This window comes from Hemicordylus capensis, chromosome 4 (assembly GCF_027244095.1).
Source record: "Hemicordylus capensis ecotype Gifberg chromosome 4, rHemCap1.1.pri, whole genome shotgun sequence".
Classification (NCBI taxonomy): Eukaryota; Metazoa; Chordata; class Lepidosauria; order Squamata; family Cordylidae; genus Hemicordylus; species Hemicordylus capensis.
Window position 1 is genome coordinate 36,397,345 of NC_069660.1, and position 25,980 is coordinate 36,423,324.

Sequence of the window (25,980 nt, forward strand, 5' to 3'; positions counted from 1 at the left end):
TGTGAAAATAACACTGAGATTCTAGTTGCTACCCACCTCTTGGGAACTGTGGTAACAGCTTACAGATGTTCCAAGCCTTCACTAAGAGGCTTACCCAGGTGAAGAAAGGTGTGCGGGAGTGAGTTGGCCTCCTTCCAAGAGTACTGGGCCCAAACTGATCTTGTGGGATGGTACTGGATCTGTGGTGACCTGGCCCTGAAGTTCCTGCCAGGGAATTTCCAGGAAATATGCACCTGGGGGAATCAAAGTCCCTCAACCTGAAGGGACATCAACACTTTCATTGTACCTATTACCTCAAGAAGAGAGATAAATACTCCCGCCCGATTCAAGAGAGGAATAAATCTCCCCGCCACGCTAGAACGATAGCTGTATTTCACTCAGTAGCCAGCTCTATGGTACCCTGGCTGGGAGTAGCTAGCCTAGAATTAACTAACTAACTTCCTTCCTTCCTTCCTTCCTTCCTTCCTTCCTTCCTTCCTTCCTTCCTTCCTTCCTTCGGAAGATAGGAACATAGGAAACTGCCATATACTGAGTCAGACCATTGGTCTATCTAGCTCAGTATTGTCTTCACAGACTGGCAGCCACTTCTCCAAGGTTGCAGGCAGGAATCTCTCTCAGCCCTATCTTGGAGAAGCCAGGGAGGGAACTTGAAACCTTCTGCTCTTCCCAGAGCGCCTCCATCCCCTGAGGGGAATATCTTACAGTGCTCACACATCAAGTCTCCCATTCAAATGCAACCAGGGCAGACCCTGCTTAGCTATGGGGACAAGTCATGCTTGCTACCACAAGACCAGCTCTCTCTCCTTCCTTCCTTCCTTCCTTCCTTCCTTCCTTCCTTCCTTCCTTCGATTTCTATACTGCCCTTCAAAAAATGGCTCAGGGCGAAATAATAAATAAATAAATAAGATGGGTCCCTGTCCCCAAAGGGCTCACAATCTAAAAGAAAAATAAGAAAGACACCAGCAACACAGGGGCAGAGCCACCATTGGGCCAACGAGTTCAAAGAACCCGGGCCGCCGACCAATCAGGGGCCACGTCTTGTGGCCCTGACACGCTCCCCACGTCTGACATCAGACATGGGGAGGCTAGTTTAGCTCCTGAGCGGGGGCCGTGTGGCCCCTTCGGAAGCTAAACAAAGGCTGGCGCTGCGTTCGCAGCACCAGCCAGGAGCGGCTTTTCTCTGAAAAAGGAAGGGAAGAGCCGCTCCTGGGCTGTGCTGCGAAAGCAGCATCAGCCTTGACTTAACTGCCGCGCGGCCCCTTCGGGAGTTAAAGGGCTGGCGCTGCTTTCACAGCACAGCCCAGGAGCAGATCTTCCCTGCAGAGAAGAGCCGCTCCTGGGCTGTGCTGTGAAAGCAGCACTAGCCTTCGTTTAACTGCCGAAGGGGCCACGCGGCCCCTTTGGCAGTTAAAGGGCAACTCTCCTGTCCTGGGCTGAACGGAACCTCAAGGCTCAGTTCAGCCAGACCACGCCCCTGCATCTGACATCAGATGCAGGGGCGTGGCTAGCCCCAGCGTCTGACGTCAGACACGGGGGTGGGGTCAGTGGGCCGGCTGCGGCAGCCGCACACAGGTTGCCGGCGGTCCCGCTCCGCCATTGCAGCAACAGTCACTGGAAGTATTTTGCTGGGGGTGGAGAGGGCCACTTGTTCTCCCCCTGCTAAATAAAGAGAATCACCACATTAAAAGGTGCCCCTTTGCGAAGTTAGCAGGGGTATATTCTCTTCCTTTTCCTGGGTAACAGGGAAATACCTCTCCCCCAACACCCCCAAAGTCGTGCTTGTGCAGAACTATTTAGATGCAGGGCTCTTAGGAGGGCAGCAGTGCCATCACGGTTTGTGAGTGCAAAACAATAAACAATGGCCTCTCTGTGGCTTGAAGGTCGGACATGCGCAGTAGCAAGAGGAAATGTATCTAGCCTAGAGTACTGTGACTGGTCATTGCTGGTCTGAAGATGTACAATGTATGGGTACTTATTCTTGTTGGAAGTTAAAGGACTTTGCGCTGTCTCTTTGCCTCAGACAGTGGAGGACAGACTAGTAAGTCAGAGGGCTAGAGGGTCAAGACATTTGTCATCACTTCTCCACTGCTCTGATGCTATCCCTTTGATGTGTAGATTGCTAATCTTAGGGGATTCAAACTTCCTTCCTCCTTCTCTCTCTTGCTACCTGCCCGCCTACCTTGCAACATGGCAAGTTCCTCTCCCTGCACCATATGTGCAGAGAGGATGCAGAATCCATCTGCATCCAGATAGATAGATAGATTAGAGATCCTAAATCCTCACTTTCCTATCTAGAATGTCCTTTTATATTAATTTGAAACTATGAATTGGCTCCAAGTTACTTTACTCTCAGCACATACGCATGCCTAACTAAATCCGCTGTGTGCTGTGCCTCTGTGCACTCTGCTATAATGAGAAAGGGATTCTCTCACCACAGAGAATTTCCAACAATTCTGACCAAATGTATTTGCATAATGTTAAGGCTTTGGTATATAATCTGTAACCACCATTTTATGTGTCTTCTCTCACCCTGGTGATTGATGGAGACCCGGTATCTCGATCAATAAAGCTTTGAATCTAATGGAACGGTGCGGCCTCTGCCTATAATCAACCCTAGTTGGTGATTTCTCCTACACCTACTACAGTTATCCCTTACAGTCATTGTGAAATATGCATCTTCACCCTTCAAGTAACATGGCATTGTTTTCCCCCAAGCCTCATTGCCTGGTATGAACTTTGGAAAGCTAAAATTTGTAAAGCCAATACATATCATACATTGGATGAAGTAGACTGTACTGTTCCAAGTGCAGCTGAGAGCCACTTTGCATGTGATGTGTGAAGGGTTCCCTCCCCTGCATCTTGAATAAAGAGACTCCAATAAAATGACAAAAGCAGAAATTCCGTCAGCATTTAAGACCACACTGGAACCAGAGCATCTTTTCTCTTTTACATCTTGCTTCAGATACAGGCATGGCGACAGGAAGACATTATTTAATTATAGTGCATTGCAATGGCCAAATCATAAGTAAAAAAAAATAGCAAGTGCAGGGGGCACAATTTGGGTTGAGGGCACAGAGGAAGGGGTTAACCATTCTTCCCCACACTATTTCCCCAGTCTGAATTGCCCACTAGACATGCTATTTGTTGCATTGAGAAACCATATAGGCTCATTCTGTCACTTTGTTTTTGAGCCTTCTTCTGCCCTTTGGTCCTTCTTCTCACGAAAATATCGAGGCTGTAAACTGGAGAGTCAAACTTTGAAACCAATGATCTCATACACATGCAACTCAGAGCAGAATTTCAATTGTCCTTCTCAGCTAAACTTATTTCTGAAATTGGCTTGATTAGTACTAAGCAACATAAGCCATATGTGATTTTCCTTTAGGCACAGCAGATAATCTGTTTCATGTAACATCACATTTCTGGTCTTTAGAAGACAGATTCCTTCTTGCACAGAGCAGTAGGTTTATGTCCCAAATCTGTTCAGGATTGCTTTCTTGGCAAATATCATCTTAAAGACATGTCACTTCAAGTAGTGTTCAGCCCTTTGAATCAATTACATGTATTTTAAAATGTATATTAAGATGGAACATCAAGTCTGAGAAAAGTACCCTCAGTAACCAGGATCGTAAATGATACTATCCATCTGAACATATTCACCTGCTGAGGAGTGCAGTGCTGGTATTTTTCCAGTTGTTGCTGTGTATTGTCTGCAACAGCTGATCAGGGCTGATCTAACTCAGTGTACATGCATGTTACAAGTAAATCCAGAAATGCGGATAATGAAATTAGAAAAGCTCATAGTTGTGGGGCATATTTTGAAACAAATTTGAGTGAAAATGCATTTCTAGAGATGGCATGTTGCAAGTTGTGATGGGTCTTATTAGATAGTTCTAGAAATGAGCCTTGAAGTCAGAGTCAGTCAGAATCATTTTATCTTCTGTATTTGCTGGTATGTTTGTTGTTTTGGATAATTTCTGTTTTCACATACCTAAGGTTATGGAGGTTCGGGATTTATCCCGATTAATTATTTATCATCATTATTATTTACATTTATATCCCGCTCTTCCTCCAAGGAGCCCAGAGCGGTGTACTACATACTTAAGTTTCTCCTCACAACAACCCTGTGACGTAGGTTAGGCTGAGAGAGAAGTGACTGGCCCAGAGTCACCCAGCAAGTCTCATGGCTGAATGGGGATTTGAACTTGGGTCTCCCCGGTCCTAGTCCATCACTCTAGCTACTACACCACGCTGGCTCTCTAACATGCATGAACATAGATGCACACACAGTGTATTGTGTAGTGTCTTTGCCACCTTGGTCAGCTGGACTTGAGTGACAAAGGGTGTTGCCAATGGATGTTTGGCAATTACTAGTCTTCTGAGTTTGAGTAATTAGCTGACCGGCTATTCTTTTGTCAGTTGATCACTGGGTAATGGATGAAGAGACCCAGAGGATGTTTTATTAACTACTCTACATGGCTCCCATCCCACTGAGAAATGTGACAAAGATACATATATTGTGCCTTCTGGGATAGAGTCATGGGAACATGTAGGGTTGTATAAATAAACCAAATATTACAAAGACACCACCAATCTGCAGAAACCCTCCTTCCAAAGGAAACCAGAATCCAAAGCTCTCTGTGAGCTACTGGAACTTCTCACCACTCAGGGAAGTGGGGAAACAGGAGGCAGCATAACATCAGGTTTCTATCTATCCACTTTTAAATTGGTCTGATTGGTCATATATTTAGCTTAGTCTCAATGGGAGAGAATAGACAATTTAAAGTTAGCAATGAATTAATGGTGGAGCAGACTGGCATTGGACAGTTCTGTGGATCATTTGGGATATGTGGGGAGGGGGCAGTAATCCTAAATAGTAATCCTATTTGTTTTGGTGCTATTTTGTAGCTTTTCGGAAGCTGCAAGAAGGATGTAAGAAACAGGGTGCAAACATGAGGAGGTTAGTGATAGTAAGTTTTAGGCCTGCAGTCATGGGGCAGAGATGTTGTGCCCTAATGGAAATCCAAGGAGGTACATGATCAGAAGGCACATAGCACTTGGAAGAACTGCAATGATCAGCATGAGCAAAATTTGGAAGAGCAAAGATATTAGTCTTCCAATCAAATGCAGATTAGTCAATGCAATAATATTTCCAATAGCTACATATGGCTGTGAAACTTGGACTTTGAAGAAGGCAGATAGGAGAAGGATGGATGCTTTCGAGATGTGGTGTTGGAGGCGACTGTTGTGTATCCCATGGACAGCGAGAATCACAAATAAGGAAGTTTTAGATCGAGTTAAACCAATAATATCGCTAGAAGCCAAGATTACTAAACAAAGACTGACATATTTTGGTCATGTCATGTGAGCTGATTCACTCGAAAAGACAATTATGCTGGGAATGATCAGCAGAAGAAGGAGACGGGGACGGCCGTACTCAGTGGCTGGGTATTATTAAAAATGACACTGGAATGACCATGGTGGAATTAAAGGAAGCTGTACGAGATAGGATGGCATGGAGTGCATTGATCCATAGAGTGACCAAGAGTTGGACACGAATGAACAGATAAGAAGAGAAATGATCAGAGGTACAATTAGGAAATATTGGAGCCTGGACCTAAAGGTCTTTGGAGGCCCTCTCTCCCTTGTGGCCCCACCTTCCACTGCAAGTTAAGCATCATCCCCCCCCACATACACACACCATGACAAACACAGTATTTTTAACACGAGTGGTATATTTATGCAAATATGCATTAGCAGAAACATTTTAACATACAACTTAACATAGTCCCATCCCACATTTTTATTTCCCCCCCTCCTCTCTGTCTCTAAAGCACTCGGCACAGGTCATAGCCACACTCGGCTGCCTGGCGCAATGCAGGCCAGCGGTGAGCCCACCATCTGAGCTAGATTTGGGGGCCTCCAGGGGGTGTGGAGGATTTGGGGGCCTCCAGGGGGTGTGGAGGCCCTGGACTTCGGAGTCCAGGGATAAAAGTGCCACTGTACATGATGTCACATAACCACTTGACCTGCATGCTAAAAGCACAGTTGCAACTCTCAACCCTGGCATGTTGGTAGTACAACAGAAATACCTCAAGTAAATGGACTGTTAAACAGTGACATCTGCTGGTGAACAGTTTGGCCTTTCATTTGTTCACAGGAACACTGTTTCAGACGATGCTCATCACTGATCCCCTGTCCCCAGTTAGATAAAGGGGGTTTCCAGACAGCAGTAAAGTGTGGGATATGCAAAGCTTATGCACAAGTTCCAAGCATGATCTTACTCACTGTACAGACACTCCTGCAGACTTCCGTATTTCTTCCTAGTGTGATCTTACCCTCTATATACATGCCAAGAAAAGACCTTGTGCAATCTTTGCAGCTCCATCTGCTGGCCAGCTCTTGCATTCTGAGAATAACCTATCCTTTTTCATTACTAGTTTTGTGGCCACTGGGGAAAAGAGTGGGTTTTCTTGGAATGGAAAACCTGACCAGCAGGTGATGCTCTGAAAATCACACAAGCTTCCTGTTCACTGTGTGTACTGAGGATAAGATTGCAGTAGGAGAGAGCACCGAGGCCTGCGGAAGTATTACAGCAAGTAAGATCACATTTCAAACTTGCCCCAAAGCTTTGCAGATCCTGCACTTTATTGCAATTTGGAAACCCCCAAACTGGGCTCTTGCCATAAAAACCTATGCCACAATAAATCTGTTAGTCCTTAAGGTACCATAAGATTATTTATTAGTTTCGTATATTTAATTTCCAATCCACCCTATGAAAAAAGACTTGGGGCAGGCAACAACATTCAAAACAGCAATTCAATAAATAACCCTAGTAAATGCAATACCTTTTACTTCGTAAGATACATTACATTACTTCCATGAGGTAGCCTGGGCCAGGCTAACCAAGTTTGCCTGCACACTGGTCATTTTATTTGGCTTTCTTGCTGCTGCAGCATAGTGTCTAGAAGACTGAGGTGCACACTGGGGCTTTCCTAGTTCAAATCTCACCTTTGCATGAACTCACTAGGGGGCCTTATGCAAGCCAGCCTCTGCCTCAGCTTCAATCTAGGAGTAAAAATACTTACCTACGACAAAGGGTTGTTGTTAGGATTACAGCAAGATAGTATGCTCTGCATATTGTTATACAATGCTGAGGAGTATCTGCTCAGCTGTTACAGAAAACCCAGAATCACTTCCCAACTGTGTTCTCTATCCCTGCGTTCTCTTCCACTTTAATAATCTGGTTTGTGGCAATATTTCTGACCTGGAACAGAATTGCAGTACCAGCAACTGTGAAATGGGCAAGTGCTACCGAAGTACCTGGCAGAAGGCGTGGACCCACTGGTGAAATGGTGGGTGGAACCTTGCCTTTCAGCATTGCTTGCTGTCTATTACCCAGTTAAGTCTGCTCAGCTATGTCTCTGAGCATATTCAGACAGCCAGGCAAAATTGAGCTACTTGAACTTGCTTTTCATGGTGCTGCTTATTGGACATTTCTTTTGCCTGCTAGAAAATTTTAAAATGATGTTACTGATTTGTTTGATTTGATTGTCTGTTTTTTGTTGCACTACATTGTAAGCCGTTCTAAGCACCCTTATCAGGTGGAAGGTGTGGAAGTGGTTTTTCAGGGGTTCCCAACCTTGGGCCCCCAGATGTTCCTGGACTACAACTCCCATCGCCACCAGCCACCATGGCTGAAGGCCAGTTAGTGAAAAGACTTCATGGATACAGGCAGGGGAAATACATATATTGTGATGTGGCTGCTGAAGCGGAAGAATCCAGTTGAGAAGATTTGTTGGGATTTGGCTGTTGTTGCCAGAGATAGAAGTGAGGAGTTGAAAATATTTATTGCCTTCTAGATTGAAACACTATGATAATCATATTGTGGTTATCAGCATTCCTTATAAAGCTGAGCAATTTGTGTTTAGATTGACTTGAGTGTATAACTGATACAAGAGAAGGTGACTAGGCTGACAGATCTGGGGAACTAAAAGAGGATTTCCTGGATTTCTATCTGTGGTACTGATATAATTGGCAATGGGATGTCTTGTCTAGCTATCTGTCTAACACCCGAGCCAAGTGCAATTACTTATGTAAGCAACCGTAGCTCCAGCAACTGAGGTCTCCAGCTGCTAAGTTTAGGACACAGATGGCATCACTCCAGTTGAGTTAATAGAGCAATTCACAACATTTTAGACTCTGGTCTGGAACAGCATCTGGAACATGAAATGAAATGGCTAGATTCTGACTGAGCTCAGTGGAACACATACTACCAACGCCTCATTGGCTACGATACTGCCACTGCGCAAAGCCATCATTTTTTATTCCACTTAAGAGGAAGGAGGCTACGCATCGAGGAATACAGGAAGAGGTGGCTGAACCCCCTTGTAGGTTACAGGAAGAGGTGTCTGAATCTCCTGTGGGTCACAGGAGGGGGTAACTGCATGCCCCTGTAGGTCTGCTTTAGATTGGTCACTGGATTTTAAGTCGGCCTTAGCTAATCCCTTGTTGGAGGATGGAGGCATAGATTTAGCTTCTGAAATAGCTCTTGTTGAGGACATGGACTGGTTGAGCAAGTTGGAGAATCAAAAAGTGATGGAAGAAAAAATGGCACGAGAGATCGATCTTTTTGCTCGATCAGTGAGTGCGTCTAGCAGGGAAGTAGTTGAGTTGGAGGCTAGAATGGGCTCTAAGGGGGAATTTGAAGCAATAAGGAAGGAGTTGAGTAAAATTATCGAAGAACAGAGCTCCATGAAGACATTTCTTTCCTAATGTTTTAGCCTGCTGGTAACTATTGTAGAGTATATGAAGCCTGGGGTCCTTGAGTGCAAATGTAGGGGTTTGGGGAGTGAGTTGACTGATGATCTGCCTGGCAAGGGAAAGGAGCCTTATAAAATCTGAAGGCCTTGAAAGATTAGTGCAAAACCCAAAAAGAATAAGAATATTAAAAATATAAAGATAGGGCAGAGATCTAACCCTGTGAGAGGAAAGATGAATTCCAGAAATTGTTTAGATTACTGGATGTGGAGACTAAGTTTAATAAAAAAAAAACATTACAGCCACCAGATTGGGGGAAGTAGGCTTACGGTCCAGTAAACAATTTTTGCCTGGATTGGGAAGTGAGGAGGAGGATGTAGGTTTTAGATCTTCTTCTTATCATCTCAGTTGATAGATGAGGATATTAAGAAGGAAAATGGGAAATTCCATTTAAAAGACTCAGTGAATCCTCCATCCATAGACTGTAGTTCCTTACCCCCTGTAAATAATGGCAAATTGATTGATCTGCAAGATCCCTGGTTATATGTGCTTGGGCAAGGGCAATCTCAGGAAGTGCTAACCCATAGAATAACTGCAGGGGGTGTGAAGAGAGATGGGAAATTGAATGTAGTCCTGGCAAACCATAAATTAGTCTTTGATAATTATCCTAGATTCAGTGAAATGAGGTACCAGTCAGAATGTAAGTTACAATTGATTTCTGTCCTGGATTCAATTTTTTCTAGGACATTTACAACTACAGATATTGTGCATATAGAGTTCTTGAATTGTAGAACTTATAATGCCAAGTACAAGTTTATGAACATAGGGCTACAGGTTTTTAGATTATTCAAGAACAAGGCTCCCCCCATATCCTTGCTGAGTAGAGCTTTGGAGCAAGGTATTAATGATGTTTCAGGCCCTGGCCACAGTGATAGTGGTGTGGGTGTCCTTATTGATTTAAAAGTGAACTATCTTCCTTCTTTTTTCCCCAAATAAGAATTTTTAATTTAAAGATAGAAAGAAAATAAAAGTTTGCATTGTGAACTATCTTCCTATATCTGAGGCTAGTCCCCAGATCTGAGAGGTTATAATCTCAGACAGTATGGCCAACAACTCTAACTGAGGGTTTTCTTTCAGAAGAGCAAACACTTTGCTACTTTTCCTGGGTTGGTTCAGGATGAATTAATTGATCATTTGTCACTTTTGCAGAAAATCTTGCTTTCTATACATGCACAATGCCACTAATACTCCAATACTTGGCAATAAAAAGGCTGAGGGGATTGAAATATCCATGCTTGCAGAACAGGGTGTGTGTGTGAAACTTGATGAGTACAAGGAGGTAAATAATGGATTGTCAAGGAGGCTTCTTTCCCTTGAGGAATCTGAGATGGCTAAACCTATAAATAATCCATTATCCAGTGCAGAATGGGTTTATACTAGGTACCTAGAAGCTGCTGAGTTGGAGGGTGCTATAATTGTTACAGCATCATCAGATGAGAAATCATCCACAGATACAATACGGGTCCCCCCCAATGGCTAATGGAGTAGTGTTCATAGATACGAGGGAGAATTGAATATGACTGAGGATTTGGACTGACCATCAGCGTTCCGGGCATGTAAAAGTAAAAGTATTAATAGTAAGGGACATCCTCTAAAATTGCTTAGTTGGAATATTGCTGGCTGGAACAGCAAAATTTTGGATGATGATTTCAGGGACTATATTAAACAGTTTGATATACGGTTATTCCAAGAGACATGGGCGAAGGAGGAAGTTAAATTTCCTGGGCATTTCTGTTATTCAGTAGAGGCAGTGAAGTGTTATAAGAAAAGAAGATCTAGAGCAGGTTTAGCTTGTATGATAGCTTCACACTAAATGTAGAAATTGTTCATCTCCCTTCCTTGAGCTCATTTGCAATAGCAATTCTTCTCCAGATGCAGAATACCAAATTATTGTTGATAAATGTTTATTTACCTCTGGGCAAAGGCAGGAAACAAATTGACAAATTTTGGGAAGATCTGGGAAATTATGCCTTTGAACTGATGACTTCCTATCCTTCAGCTCATTTTGTGGTGGCTGGTGATTTCAGTGCGAGAGTTGGGAAGAAGGACCAAGCCTTCTCCTCCTCTAAGTTCTGGATATTAGATGAAGATGAAGTAATGGGATCTATTAGTAGCAGGGAATCCAAGGATAAGACTGTAAATCATGCAGGAGCTAAATCAATTAGATTCACACAAAAGGTTGGATTGACCATTTTAAATGGGCTGTATGAGGGAGATAAGGAAGGGGAATTCACCTTTAATACTACAAAAGGGAGTAGTGTGATTGATTAGTGTCATGCCCCCACTCGAGGACATTGGAGAGGAGTGGGAGGCAGGTGACTTACTAGAAAGTAGAGAGGCCCCTGAGGAGAAGCCGGCCGGTAATTTGAATGGGGAGGTAATTGAGACAGGCCAGGGCGAGTGTTTGGAGCAGGAAGGTCCAGCAGGGCCAGGTCATCTTTGGAGAGAAGGGTCAGGATCTGAGTCAGAGTTTGAACGGCCACGATCTCCTTGAGAATGCAGACAGGGGAAATGTCAGCCGCAGTTGAGGGAATTATGAAGGAGTAATCAGCTGGTGAGAAGCCAGATTGATCTATGGCAGCTGGCGGGGGTGGAGTGTTGATTAAGTGCACGTGGCTGCTGACTATAAATCTGGCAGCCTGTGCCTTGAACAAACGGCTGGAAACAACACGTCAAATCGGCTTGGAGCTTTTCTCAGAGAGATTGTGACTTTGGAATTTGGGCTTCTCACTTCTGTATTCTTGGTGAGACTGTTAAACCTGACTATTTAGCAGTAAAACTGAAACTTGAGCTACTGGCTATTGTGTCATATATTTCTGGCCAGCATCTTCTGTTGAGTGAGCTCGTGACAATTATATGATGATTTCCAATTCACTTTGTGAGAAGGTTTCAGAGTTCCAGATTGGAGCTCAGTGCTCTAGTGACCATCAGCCTCTTATGGCAAAGATGTATTTGACATCCACCCAATTGCGCTCCCATTTTAAGATCAATTAGGTGCGATGGGAGGAAACAACTTAAATGGACTCTTGAGCTGAGTAAAGAAATTTGTAATATATTAAATAAGCCGGAGTGTAAAGAGCTTAAAGCCCAGATGGAATCTGGTCCATCTTGTGAGTCATTGGATGCTTATGACAATTTAATTTTAATACTACAGGGTTCCCTGTCTGAGGAGGTAAAATTAAGGTCGGGAAGTGGTAACATCAGTGGTAATTCTTGGTATGTTAGAGAATGTTTTCAGGAAAAGACAGAGTTGAAGGAATGTTATGGCCAGTATAGGGAACAAAAAACAGTGGAATTGTCAAAATTATATGTTCATCTGAAAAAGGAATATAAATTATTAATAGTAACAAAGAGGAAGGCCAAAGAAAAGGAAATTTGTTCTCAGTTAATAGAAGCTTCATATAGGGAGGACAATAGAAGATTTTGGTAAATTGTTACAAGGAAAGGGAAACATGTGTAAGGAGTTAATGACTGCTATATTTTGGCTACCACTTGGGTGTGTTATTTTTTTCTCCATTTTTAATTCACTGGCAAATGAGGCTGTAGGAATAACCCTGACACAAGCAGGAAATGACTTGCCACCATGGGATCCAGTGATGGAATCGGAAGTGTTTAGTCTTATAGGACAGTTGAAGTTGGGGAAGGCCCCCCGGGCCTGAACTCATCTCAGCTGAGATGCTGAAAGCAAATGCTGAATGGTGGGCTACTCCATTGGCATCACTGGTCTCCCATATAGATAACACAGGGCAGGTTCCCCTAAGTTGGAAAGAAACAGTATTAGTTCCTATTTATTAAAAGGGGGCAAAATCGGATCCAGCAAATTACCATCCAATAAGCTTGTTGTCTATAATCAGGAAGCTTTATGTGATGTATCTAAAAACCAAGCTTCTAGATTGGATGGAGGCAGAGAATGTATTAGGAGTAGAGCAGATTTGGTTTAGGAAGGGTTGTTCACCCATGCATCATGTTGCTGTTCTATATTACATTCTGAACACCTTAAAAGAAAGTTATATGTAAGCTTTATTGATTTAAAGTCAGCATTCAACTCAATATTGAGAAGGCGTCTATGGGAAAAATTGGGCAGATCTATGATAGATAAGAGGTTGCTGTTCCTAATACAACGCCTATATACTGACACATCTTCAAAAGTACAATGCTCTCTTGCTGGGGACTTAACTAAGGCAATTATAATGACAAAGGGAATCCAGCAGGGTCGTGTCTTGGCACCCTACCTATTTAACTTATACTTGAATAATCTAACCTCTACCCTATATGCTTCAAAGTACCATCTTCCAAACTTAGCGGGGAAAGAAATCCCCCTGTTGTTATATGCAGATGATGCAGTCTTATCATCTCAATCTAGAGTGGGGTTAAATAGATTGATATTGTATTGATACAGTTCTCAAAGTAATGTTCTAGTGAGATGTTGTCAATAAATTATGAGAAAACAAAGGTTTTAGTATTCTGTGGAGGCAATAAAAGATACAAATGGTTAATGGATAACCATATAACTGAACAAGTAAAAGACTTTAACAATCTGGGAATTGTATTTCAGCGTCCCTTAGTTGGGCTAAACATAGGGCTTGTGCGCTTCAAAATGCAGCGGCCTTCCTTTTAGATAGTATAGTGCAGTTTTATTTCACAAAAGGAGGGAAATATATTCCCGCGGCCCTAATTGTTTATAGGGCTAAAGTAATTTCCAAGTTATTATATGGTATACAAGTCTGGTATTTAGGTATGGACAAAAGTATGGAAAGAGTTCAGTTAAAATTTGTTGAGGTATATTCTGAGTTTGCCCAGATGCGTTAATTTTTTTAATACATCTGGCCTTAAAGATAGAAGTAGAGTTTCCCTTAATAGTTACCAGGGCTTGGATTCTCTCCTCGAATTTTTGGATCAAATTACAACATAACATACTGTAGCTCCTAATAGTTTTTTAGCCTTAATGATGGACTCATTTTTTTTAGTTCATGGCAGACTCTAAAATTAATCTCATAGGGCTGTTTGGGCTACAATTACGTAGATATGATTATCTGGAGGCGAGAAGACAGATATAGGAGAGATTGTTGGATATAGACTATCAACAAACCTCTGCAAGGGCAAAACATGGTTGTTCTCCCCTGGAATGGGGTGAAGCACAGGACATAAGGTTGTCCTCTATATTTCCTGAATTTGCCCAAATGTAGGAAAGTTTTTATGACTGCTCCATTCAATTGTTTACCTACTGCTGTCGGAGAGCTGTTTCAAAAAAATCCCTTTTGATCTGAGATTGTGTTCTTGTGGGCAAGGGTATGTTGAAACTGTTGAGCATGTTTTGTTAGAATGTGTATACTATGATTTATTTATTATTTATTTATTTGATTTATATACCACCCTTCCAAAATGGCTCAGGGCGGTTTACAATTAAAACAACTTATATAACAATGAAAAGCTAAAACAAATTAAAAACAATAAAACAACAACTAACACTTTAAAAACATTTTAAAACAAAAATTCAACATTGTCCCCAGACCCCAGCTCAAGAAAACATCTAGACTTAGTATGGAAGAAAAGGGCCACAACTTTGTTAACTATTACACAAAGCATGGCAGACTGGAACACCAGGTGATTAATCACCCTTAGAGAACAGTGCGGGCCAATAGAAGCAGGTCAGAACTCTGAAATCCTACCCAGCGCCCTACTGGGTGACACACCCTGGCTCGGGAATGGGCAGGTACACTCCACCCAATTCCTTCAAAGCCGACCCCCCCTTCTGTAAGAGAGGATCTGGCATTAGAAGTAAATGATGACATTAGAAGTAAATTTGTGAAATCTCTGTTGACTCCACTTCAGGGGAGGGACAGAGGTTTTTATGTTGCTTATCTTCTCACTGGATTCAATAAAGAAGTAACAATAAGTACAGCCAAATACCTTGTTGCTGTTACTATTAGAAGACGACAAATCCTAGAGCTTAAGCAATAGTATAAATTGTAAGGGGTCAAGGTGGATTTTTTATGTCACTAATTGTATTTTTGTTAATGTCTTAGTTGGTTATTGTATTAAGGTCTGTAGACTAATGTATTAGTTGGATGATTGATATTGATTGATTGATACTACCAACACAAAGCCAAACACAGACTAGCATTGATATTAGATGCTAAAAGCAAAAGCTCTTGAGTCAGAGCTAATCTGAAGTCTGGACATCTTGCTGCATGGACTGTGGAGAACTATTCCAGGCTGTGCTGGTGCCTGAACTAAGCACAGTCCAGCTATTGACACTGTATTGCAGCTTCTTGGAAAGTAGTGGCTTGGGCTATCCCAAAGTAGGAGAGTACTTCCTCCCTGAAAAACAAATAGGAATAATGAATAACAACGATGTGTTAAACTTACAGTTTCATGACCTTGGAAAATTCCCCTTGGGATGTATAGCCTCTTTGAAACCCACTAGGCAAATTGACATGCCCATTTGGAGGGTGAGTAGGAGTCCAAGTGAGCTCCTCCATTGTCAGTAACGCACGAGCCACCCCTCCATTTGGGTCTGCAAAGAGCTCCATTGTTGAACTCAGCAGCTGCAGGCCTCACCCCTCCATGGAAAGTCCTCCTTGTTGACCCAGCATGCTTTGTGCTGTCAACAGCCTGGAAAGAGCAGGAGATACATGCTGCCCTGCCTGCCAAAGCTGCTGCAGCCTCAGGATCATAGAGTCTGCTTTGCTGGATAGCATGTCTGTTGATGGCAGCCGCAGTAGCCACAGCTTTCTATGTTTTCTGTGTGGAGGAGGGTGTGCTGAGTGCCAATCGCTGGGTAGAAGAGGTGCAAAGGTTCTTACAGCTGGGAAAACATAGTAGGAGGCCTCTTCTCTCTTCCACAATTGGTTAAAAGTTTTAACCAAGGATGGAGGAGAGAAGAGGCCTCTGAAAACCTGGATACAAAAGCTAGGTAGCTCTGCCAGGAGCAACCTGGGCTGGAGGGAGATCATGAGTTCTGACGACCATACAAATGCAGGTAGCTCACCTCCTACCCTGACTTTAATCATCATGTGAACCAGCCTGCTATTTTGTAGAAATGTTTACAACCTTTACAACCAACAGAGCATGGCTCTTGATGTGTCCATGGATATGTGCTCAAAGTAAGGCTCTCTAGGTGTTTCCGTTGCCTGCCATGTGGCTGCCAATGTTTGCAAAGGACTGAAGCATGAAGTGCCCAGCTTTGAGCAACAAAGGCAAAAGAGGGAAACACTGATAATTGGGAGGAAAATAACATGTTAGGGAAACGTACCTTTTCACAAGAGACAGGAGGTGATATTAATGGTTAACTTCCCCCATTGTTGGCTTGCATGTTAAAAATGGCCGTTTTAAAGAAATGCGAAGTTTACCTAACAAAGCAAATTTGGCTTTTGCTCTGCCCAATTATCGTAATGATGATGATGATTTGCATGTCAGCTGCACTCAGTTTCCCTCTTGAGCCTGCGCACCTTCCATTGCAAGGCAGGGGATTCTAAACACAGCCCTTTGAGTGACAGGAAAGTAATTGACCCTCTGACGTTCAGAAGCTTGCAGGTTTCCTGAGAGAGTGAAGGTATAAAAGAAGGGACTGCAGTACCCATAACAGCTAGAGAGACACTCTAGTTTGGAGAAGCTGAATAGCATTTTCTCAATTTCCTGGGACACACTGACAGAAAATTCTGAACAGCAAGACAGAGTTTGCAGGACAGAAAAGACATTGTTACTGAAGAGAACTGTAAGTTTGATGCAATGCATGTTTGTTTTTTTAAATAAATTGGATAACTGATAACAGCTTCATCATGGGAAAGGGGACACAAATTATTTTTCCTTGCTTTCAATAAACTTTGTAGATAAAGACATCAGTCCTATGCAGATTTACTTGGAAATAAATCTCCCTGAATTTAGTGGGATTTACTTTTGAGTAAATATGCATAGGATTGGATTATAAATTACAGTCAGTATTCATAATTTCAGTGTATGTCTAATGTCCTAGATGTTTATTAGTCTAATTACCCCAATTTGGTCTAAAGGTGTTGGTCTTCTTTTGGTGATATAAAAATTATCTTGTTGAAATTTTATTTTCATTTATAGAGTAAGTAGATATTTATAATTCTGTTTTAGTTACAAATCTGCTGATGGGACAAATAAAATAAGTTGTAGAGATGTCTGGTTCTTTATTTCTGAAATAAATCTGTGAGAGGCTTTTTCACCTAATTAACTTTCATCCAATTGTGTAAACTTTCAAAAGTTTCAGAGTGTTTCTTTAGGCAAAAAGATTCATGTGGCATCATCTATGCCTAGCACAAAAATCCCAGATCTATCTACAAAGATAAAGGAGTGCTTAACAGAACTTAATCCTATCCTTTTTGCACTATTTTCCCAACTTGATTAGTCAAAAAATCCATGACATAGTAAACAGAAGTGTATCTGCCCATCTGTTTCTTTGCCTGTCATCTCATCATTATCTCTGCAGCTATATCTCGTTGGTTTGGAGACTCATTTCAGAAGTGCTACCAGCTAGAAATGAATTTGTCTTTTAGGATTAGACAAAATTCTTTTACTTTGAAAGGGGATTTTTTCTCCCGCCCACCACACACTGCATATTTTCCTCTCTAGGAAGCCAAGATGAAAACAATGATTTGCATCTTCATTTTCAGAAACAAAAATACAATTTTACAGGGCTGTCAATTCACTCTTGTGTAGGGAGAAAAACTTGAAAATTGTTTCCTTTATCCTCTGAAATATCAGGATATTTGAACTCAGTCTTTGTGCTCCAACAGAGCAGACTGAGATAAATAAGAAGTGACTGAGGTGATTCTCACAATCAGCCCAAATCGGGCTAAGGGAGCCTAGCCCGATTGCAGCCGAGCGTGAGAACCACTGGGCTTGCAGCCAAGGCCAGTTTCTCCAAGCCCATCTTATTTGATCATATATTACCGCACCACAGCCACACATGAGGAGACCCCTGCAAGGAGACTGAAACAAGCCTCCCGACCCTGGGGGTTGCTCCAGGATTGCACACCTTCTGGGGGCCAAATAGCCCCTGATCGTCGCAGCCCCCACCGGCTCCATGATGGAGCCAGCAGTCGTGTGGGCAGCCGATCCGGCTGCCCAGGCTGCCTGAATGATCGTCTGTGGGGAGAGTGGGCTAAGCTTGCTCTCCCCGCTAATCCGCTCTCAGCGAGTCTCACTGATCATGAGACTCGTCTCAATGTTTTTATGTCTGTCTTGTTCTCCCTTTAGAAATCTCAGAGAGGCTTTGTATGGACTCTTATTGGTCTCTCGTTTAGACACCTATCTGGTCCACACTACCTTAGTATCACTAGAGGTATAGGAGTTGGTGCTCCCAAATTATTGACTCAGCTACTTTTTTAAAAAACAGTACTTAACGAAGAATGAGAATGAAGGGATGCCATGTTCAAAACAGTTTCATCATCTGATGTTGCATGTCTCAAGCCACATAATCTGAAGGATCAAAACAGCTCAGTGGACCTGCTTCAGACAGCATGGGTTCAGCATCTCCCAGTCAGAGAACCATTTGTTAAATAAATAAATTTCCTTTTCTTTATTCATAGTTAGTGATAGTAACAATTTGCTGTAGTCCTTGAAGACCAGATGGAGATCTTGCATAAGGTGGGTTAGCTGACAGAGTTCCAGCTGTACTGAGATAAACTAGACAACAAACTGGAGAACTTGTGTATTTTTGCAGTAATATTTGTGTGCTTCCGAAACAGGCTTCTATTAGGTATCTTATTTTGAGGATACAGAGGTTTGATTCCTTCTTCATATAGCAGGGCTGAAAAGCAGAAAGAATTCCAGTGCTCAGTAACTGCCCACTGGATCACTAAATCCAGGAAAAGCAATACTTGGGCTTAGGAGTTTTAAAAGGAAGAGGCTGTAGCTCGGTGCTAGAGCAACCGCCTACTTTGCAGGGAGAAAGGCCCAGATTCAATCCCTGGCATCTCCAGCTAGGGCTGGGAAAGACCTCCTTCTGAAACTCTGGAAAGTGGCTGTCACAATACTGAGAGAGACAATACTGGACCTGTGGTCTGACTTAACGTATGAAGTTATATGGAATATTTTCAGAGCCCTGATAAACTGCAAAAGCACTTCCTGACTAGTGCTGCACAGCTCTAATACTGTGAGTAGGTTGCTTTTGTGTCTGTACTAAACTCCAATTTCTGTTTGGGGTGTTTTTTTTCCCTTCAGATTGCCCCAGAAGGCTGAAGAATGCTGGACAGAGCTATTTTCCTCCTGTTCCTCCATTTTGTCATGTGTTCCCTCTCTTCTCCTCTTTATCCAGCACTCAGGTGGGAGACCTTCCCCCTTACCTTCCTGCCTATTCAAAATATTGTCTTGAGCTCCCTCTTTCCTTGTTATAGGATATCCAAGAGCAGCTTTACACGATTATATTCCTTGCGAGGAAACAGAGCTGGATATGTGCGAACTTTCTGTAATATCCATTTACCTGATGCAAATTAAAGTTCGGATGGAGGCAAGGGAAGGAGCAAGCAGGCACAGAAGCACGCCGATCCACAAATATAGGTCTAGCTCACTAGCCAGACATTGAGGCTATTCTCACGAGCAGCAGGAACCGGGCTAAGGGAAATGCCCCACCTTTAAACAAGGTTAGTGGAGCAAGTGCTCCGCTAGCCCTGGGTTTTTGATCGCGATTCACCACGCTGCGGCTCTACACCGCAGTGACTCATGAAGAGACCCCCAACAAGGAGGCCTCAACAAACCCCCGATCCCTGCTACCCCTACGGGCTCCGTTATGGTGCCGGTAATCATGTGAGCAGCCGATCCAGCTGCCCAGGGCAAGGCGCAAGGTCGGCTGTGGGGAGAGTGGGCCACGCCTGCTCTCCCCACAGAACCCTCTTCAGCTCTTCACACTGCTCATGTGGAGAGCCTCATTATATGTGGTTGCTACTAATTCCCTCTTTTCCCTCTGGTGCTTTTCTGACATACAGGCAAAGGGCTGAGAAGAGAAGTGGGTCTTCTGTAATTTGTACTGGGATATGGAGATGGTAAGAAACTGTGGGAGCCTTCTCCTACTGCTCAGAAAGGATTCCTGCTGTTTCTTACCTTCTTGAAAATGGCAGTGGAAATTAGACCACTAGTGAGTTCTGTGTAGTGCTGGGTGTCCTGCTCTCCAGAGGGCTGGGGGCATTCACCACTGGTGAGCTGGCAAGTGGATTTGTAGATCTTGCACAAGCAGACCATGCCAGTCCTAAAGCCTCATCAGCCTTCCTGAAGCAGCAACACACCCTTGCAGTCTTCCGAGCCTATTAGTTTTTACCCATTGCCCAAGTTCAAACTGATGGATTCTTTGCCTCTTCAGATGGCCCATGACATTTTGGTGCCTGAGGCAGAAAATCTAAATGGTGGCCTGCCAGGGTAACAAACAAAATAATTGACATTTTGCTGTCTATTGGCAAAACAGAAAGATTGCATCTTTCTGCAGTGTAAAAGCATGTCACATCTAGGTATACCTACCTCTGAATAGGATCTGGCTGTGTAATAAAGTCAGTAGGGCCATCCTCACAATTGGAACTAGGGTAGGACAAGCCTCATACCCTAGTTTGGGAGCTGTGTGTGCTCCCATTTTGCATGTGTGCGTTAGTTAAAAGCAACGTTGGAGGAAGGGAGCTGGCTCTTCTGTCAAGCCCAAGCTGGTAGGAGAATCCCCCCCATCTTGTTCAGAACCTGAGGATGGAATCTGGGTAGGATGTGCTCATCCTACCCAGCTTGGGTTTGACAGCTGAGCAAGATCCCTGTCTCCAACCTTGCTTTTATAACTCATGATCGCAAAACAGGACCATGCACAGCTCCCTAACTAGGTTAGGAAGCTTTTCCTACCCTAGTTCTGATTGGGAGGACAGCCCTAGTAAGTGCTTAAGGTGTTCTGCATGTTTTCCATCTTGTTTGGCTTGTTGTTTTAGGTATAGTCCACTACCCATCACTGGCAAGGTGGTGAGTTTCCAGCTCCAAGAAAGTGGGCCAGTACAGAGCCATAATCTCTCGGTCGAAGAACAGGAGGAGGGGAACTTCCTCACTGACTCTGCAGAGAAAAGGTGGGTACAGAGCTGCACCACATCCAGCAGTCAAAGGTGGTGGCTCTGGGCTCCGATTACGGTGGGAAAACGAAGGAATGTTATTTCATGGCCAATTAAAAAGAAAAAAATCCAAGCACAGCACATATTCAAGTTACCTCTCAAAGTCTTTACATACAAAATTATGAAATAATCTAACCATCACTCCAAGGATGTTAGCACTCCCAACGAATCTAAGATCTTTTCGGTTCTTGACTTAATGGCCTAGGCAAGGGGAAAAAAGGTCTGCTTTTCTTACAATATACTTACTCTTCATCTCCCTTCATACAATGTCTTAGCAGAATAGCAGTTGACCTACCAGGCCAGTGGTTTCCAAGCTTGGATCCCCCAACAATAATGGACTACAACTCCCATCACCCCCAGCCATTGTGGTTGGAGATGATGGGAGCTGTAGTCCATCATTTGGGGACACAACACTGGGAACCCTGTACTAAGTAGTGGAAAGATCAGAACTTCTTTTCATTTCCATTGTGAAAATTACAATAAAAGGCAAGATGACTAAGAGCCTTCTGGTTGCCCTCTTCACAGGGAGAAAGTAGATTTCTCATGTGGTTCCATTAACTTGCCTTTCCATTAGTGCGGATAGGCAGACAGTGAGTGGCTCTGCTATTTCCTGATGATTTATTTTATCTTGCTGTTGATGTAAATATTTGTGATTGCATTTGGTGATGGTTCAGGTTTTGTTATTGTTTTTATTTGTTAGATTGGCAAGTGGGGTAGAAAGGATTGGAATACACCTGAACATAATTCACCAATACTCCAAAGCACGTCTAGGGCTCCTGTTCAATCAGACTTCCCAATTCTTTTGAATGAGAGTGGGGGGGGGTATTTGTTCCCCAAAAGGACTCTCAAGTGTACAAAAGGCCCCCGAACCAGGATGGGTACCAGTATTCCCTCTAAGGCAGAGGGCATGTGCGTGCCCTCACATATTTTACGTCCACTCAGTTAATTTTAGATCCTGCTTAGGTTCTGCAAGAAGGTCCCACTCTGAATGCATGTGCGTGCACACTGCCTTGATACTGCCTCCCAGAACAAAACTCATTCTGCACACAGATGGAAAAAATTAGAGAGAACACTGATGGGTACATATATCTATCTATATCTTATAGGATGCAGCGTCATGCAGATGCTATATTCACGGATCATTATCGGAAAGTTCTCTCCGCTCAGAAGATCTTGCAGGGCATTTATGGAAAAAGACTTGGGTAAGTGGAGCTTTGCTACCCATTATTATGACTATAGTAGTATTATGCCTCTACATTTGCTTAAAGCAGGGCTTCCAAAACATAAGCCCCAGGTATGACGGCCTACTGTTCTGAGAGCCAGTGTGGTATAATGGTTAGAGTGCTGGACTTAGGACTAGGACCTGGGAGAACAGAGTTCAAATCTCCATTCAGCCATGGAGTGATTCACTGAGTAATTCTGGGCCATTCAGTTATCTCTCAGCTTAACCTACCTCACACACAACTCTCTGGGCTCTTCAGGAGAAGAGTGAGATATACATGTAAAAACAAATTTCATGTTGAACCAGGTCATGGGAAACTCCTGTACATTTGTTCTCTAGAAAGGCAGTCAGCAAAAGGGCAGAGGCAGCTGTATTACAATAGCAGAGTGGCAGACATCATAACAAGGTTAATGCTATTCATGTTATTGCAGCGACATACCAGGAGCCCTTGTGCAACTGTGCCAATCCCCTGCATTTGTGCTGCTATGCCAGAGTCCTTTGATTCTGGAGCTCTCCCATGCTCCAGAAACACTGCCAGATCTGAAACACATTGCTTAGGGTCAAGACTGCTTCCAATCAGACAGAGCACTTCTGGAATATGGGGGCGGGGTGCACTGAACTCTAAGGGGTCTGGTGCAATAGCACATGCTCAAGGGGCCTGGCACACCCCTGCTTCATTAGTCAGGATGTCAGCTACTGTATTTCAAGCAGTGCTCAATTATTCAGTAGGGAAAGTTGAATTCAAAGAAAGTTAAGAGATCAGCATCACAACTCTCACATTCATTCACAAAAATCTAGGTGTGTACTTTGATAGAAAAAAAATATAGAACTTTAAGATTACTCATCTACATGGTTATCCTGCCAGTGCCAACCAAAGACCTAAAAAAAGAAATTCCCTGGGGTATTCAAGGGTTTTAATTTATAAAAATTAGAAGTATATAAATGTTTTAAATAATAATTAAAAAAACAAACCTCTTTACATTGGTATACTTCTTTCAAAAGTTTTAATTTTCCTCCCACGATCAGATGATGGAGACATCCCAATATGCCGATTACACTATTCCCCATCTTTAGCCATTAGAGGAAGACATTGCCTCACTTTTCCTTTAAAGCACTTCTAGTTCGAAACCACAGAACTTTCTGTTTACCTGGTATGCTGTATCGTATCTTTCTTCAAGTAGCTTAGGACAGAGTACCTGCAGTCATCCCCATTTCTGTCCTCACAAGGTGGAAGGGTAGGCTGCAAGTGACTTGTCCAAGGCTGTCTTGTGCACTTTAGGGCAGAGCAGCAATGTGAACCCAGAGATCTCTTTGGCCCATGTCTACCCCTTACATTAAACAGACTTCCTTATTTTGCAGGGCAGGAAGCCCAAGAGATGAGGAACATGGATTCTTGACCAGGCGCCAATCTGACAGCATCCTTATGGACAGTCGCTACCAGCAGCAGATGGTACTGAAAAATTTCCTGGGAGCTATGTTGCAGAACCAAAGGTTAATAGGAGAACATTAAGGCTGTATGATTCTGAAGATTACATGTTCAGGTGAAATGTACACATAAACATGTGACGTGTGAATGTGTATCATGCAGGTACGCTTATCAGGGAGCCATTATTGGCTGCAGCTCCCTGTTGAGTATTTGCTATGACAAACACTGTGTAATGTGTTAAACGGCCCTCAGTGGCTGCTTCAACAGATATTCCAGGTAGGAACATTGTAATGTGAGAAGCCTCCCTGTCACCATGGGGTTCTCGAACTTTTAACATAACCTAATTCAGTGTTAGTAGTTTGTGTCAGAACGATTTCTCAGTTGTATCATCAGATCTTGAAATCACTCTGCATAGCCTCTGCAGTGCATTGTCACAATGCACTGTAATTTGGTGCCTTGTCCCCAAAAGCATTGCCCTACATCCATCTGTCCCCAATGAAAATAGAAATGGTTTTGCTACATGAAGACCTTGTGTTTCTCATTTTTTCCTCCAGACCTCAAGATGTCAACAGCCACCATTTAGATAATTTTGTCAGTGTCCTGTCCAAGCTCATGGAACTGTAAATAAGCACCCCTTCTTTCCACTGTGCTCTGGTTGGTACCATTCTCCCAGTGTTCAGCTTTGCAGGCCCTTCTGTCTTTGAAGCAGTATAATGAAACAAACTGGCATGCACCAAATACAGTCTAGAATGCCATCCCTTATGGCAGACAGTGATTAGGAAAACAGAAACAAACCTAATGGAACTTATATTTCCCATATTTTTACTACGGCTAGATTGCCAATACTCAGAATATTAATAAAGTAGAAATACAGAAGCTTATTTTTAACCATCCACATGCCTGATTGACAAACTGAAGAAAAATGATCAAATTTGAACTCTGTTCTTCTGAGAAGTTTGTGTTTCTACACAAATTGGGATTCAGTGAGCAATTAAATGTTTGATGCTCAAGTTTTGTGTGTGAAACTAGCCATTTGGAGGAACATCAACATGCTAATGCTAAAATTATTTGCTTATTGCATAGTTAGGGTTATACCTATAAAATGCTTCACTACACTTAATTCATTTTATTCTTCCATGGCTCCAATGTTCTCCTCTGTTCTCGTTTTTGTTGATAGTGAAGAAAATTGTACTGCCAAGATCAGGAGCCCGAATCACTAAGCACTGCAACTGGAAAACATTTGTCTGTCCCATGCAACAAGCTAGCATGGAGTGTGCTTTGTCAAGTTTGCAGAAGAAATCTGTACTGAATAAATCTGTTCAATAGCAAAATATTCTCTCTTTTGCTTTACCTATTCTTCTGTTTCAGGAATTTAACAGATACAAAGGTTTAATATTTGCCAGCGGTTAATATTTGGAACAGATTTTTTCTGAACCAAGTACTTCCAAGTACAGCAGGCATGCTGTTCATGCCAACCTCTGAAAATCCCCCCTCTGCACTATGAATTGATGGTGAGGCAAGAGTAGATAGAGGGGAAGGTCAACCAATGAAACCGATTGGCAGTAGAGTCAGAACAGACAATAGATGCAGTGCATAATTAAGTTCATGAAATTCACTGCTACAAGAAATAGTGGTAACCACTGCCTTAGATTCCTTTGAAAGGATACAGATTCATGGAGAATGGCTCTATCAATGGCTGTTAATCATAATGGCTATGAAACCTCCAGATGCAGAGACAGTATGCTACTGAACAGCAGATGCTGGGGAGTATCAATGTGAGAGGGCTGTTGTCTTCAATCCCTTCCTGTGGGTTTTCTGGTTGCCCACTGGGGGAAACAGGATGGTAGAGGGGCCTTTGGTCTGATCCAGGAGGGCTCTTGTGTTCCCACAAGCTGTGCTGACCAATATGAGATTCAACATACACAGTTTCCTTCAAGATCCTTCTCAAAGTTGATCCATGACAAGAGTCACCAGTACCTGAACAACAGATCCCTTTCATATATAAGGGCAGTACCCAAACTAAATCCCATTGAAACTAACAGGACTTATTAGTCATGTCTCATTGATTTCACTGGTGCTTTGCCATGACTAATGAGTCTGGATGCTGCCCTTATTTATAAAGTGAAATAAAAGTTTCACTATGATTACAGCTGAAATTGCACAGGGGCACCTGCTCATGAATTGTAAGTTGATCCTTGGGTTTAATGGGATGTATTCCAATAAGTGATTTCAGGACCATGGACAGCCCCCCCCCCCAAAATTAAGTTATTCTACCAGTGTAAATGTTTATACAAACTGCTATTTCGTGACTCTGCCTCCCCAAGCTGCTACTTTGTGTTGGTAGCTCCCAGAAAGCCTTAGCCTTATCTGCCCATCCCTGTCATAAATCACTTCTGAAAACTCCCTCCCTCTTT

At 42.9% G+C, this 25,980-nt stretch overlaps 1 protein-coding gene across 7 annotated transcripts in view; it reads left to right on the forward strand.

Moving 5' to 3' along the window:
- Nucleotides 1–24,891, forward strand: part of GHRH (growth hormone releasing hormone) — a 28,812-nt gene extending 3,921 nt beyond the window's left edge. For 2 of the 7 annotated variants that reach the window (XM_053246537.1, XM_053246535.1), the window contains exons 2-7: nucleotides 16,347–16,537; nucleotides 19,012–19,112; nucleotides 20,745–20,876; nucleotides 22,025–22,120; nucleotides 23,500–23,631; nucleotides 24,744–24,891. In XM_053246537.1, the coding sequence (XP_053102512.1) occupies nucleotides 19,033–19,112; nucleotides 20,745–20,876; nucleotides 22,025–22,120; nucleotides 23,500–23,631; nucleotides 24,744–24,786 (483 nt within the window). In that variant the 5' untranslated portion in view covers nucleotides 16,347–16,537; nucleotides 19,012–19,032 and the 3' untranslated portion in view covers nucleotides 24,787–24,891. Of the gene's footprint in view, nucleotides 1–7,175; nucleotides 7,356–10,891; nucleotides 11,565–14,623; nucleotides 16,538–19,011; nucleotides 19,113–20,744; nucleotides 20,877–22,024; nucleotides 22,121–23,499; nucleotides 23,632–24,120 lie in introns of those variants that run through there. The other 5 variants (XM_053246542.1, XM_053246540.1, XM_053246538.1 and 2 more) reach the window with 5 other exon arrangements.
- Nucleotides 24,892–25,980: the final 1,089 nt, after the last annotated feature.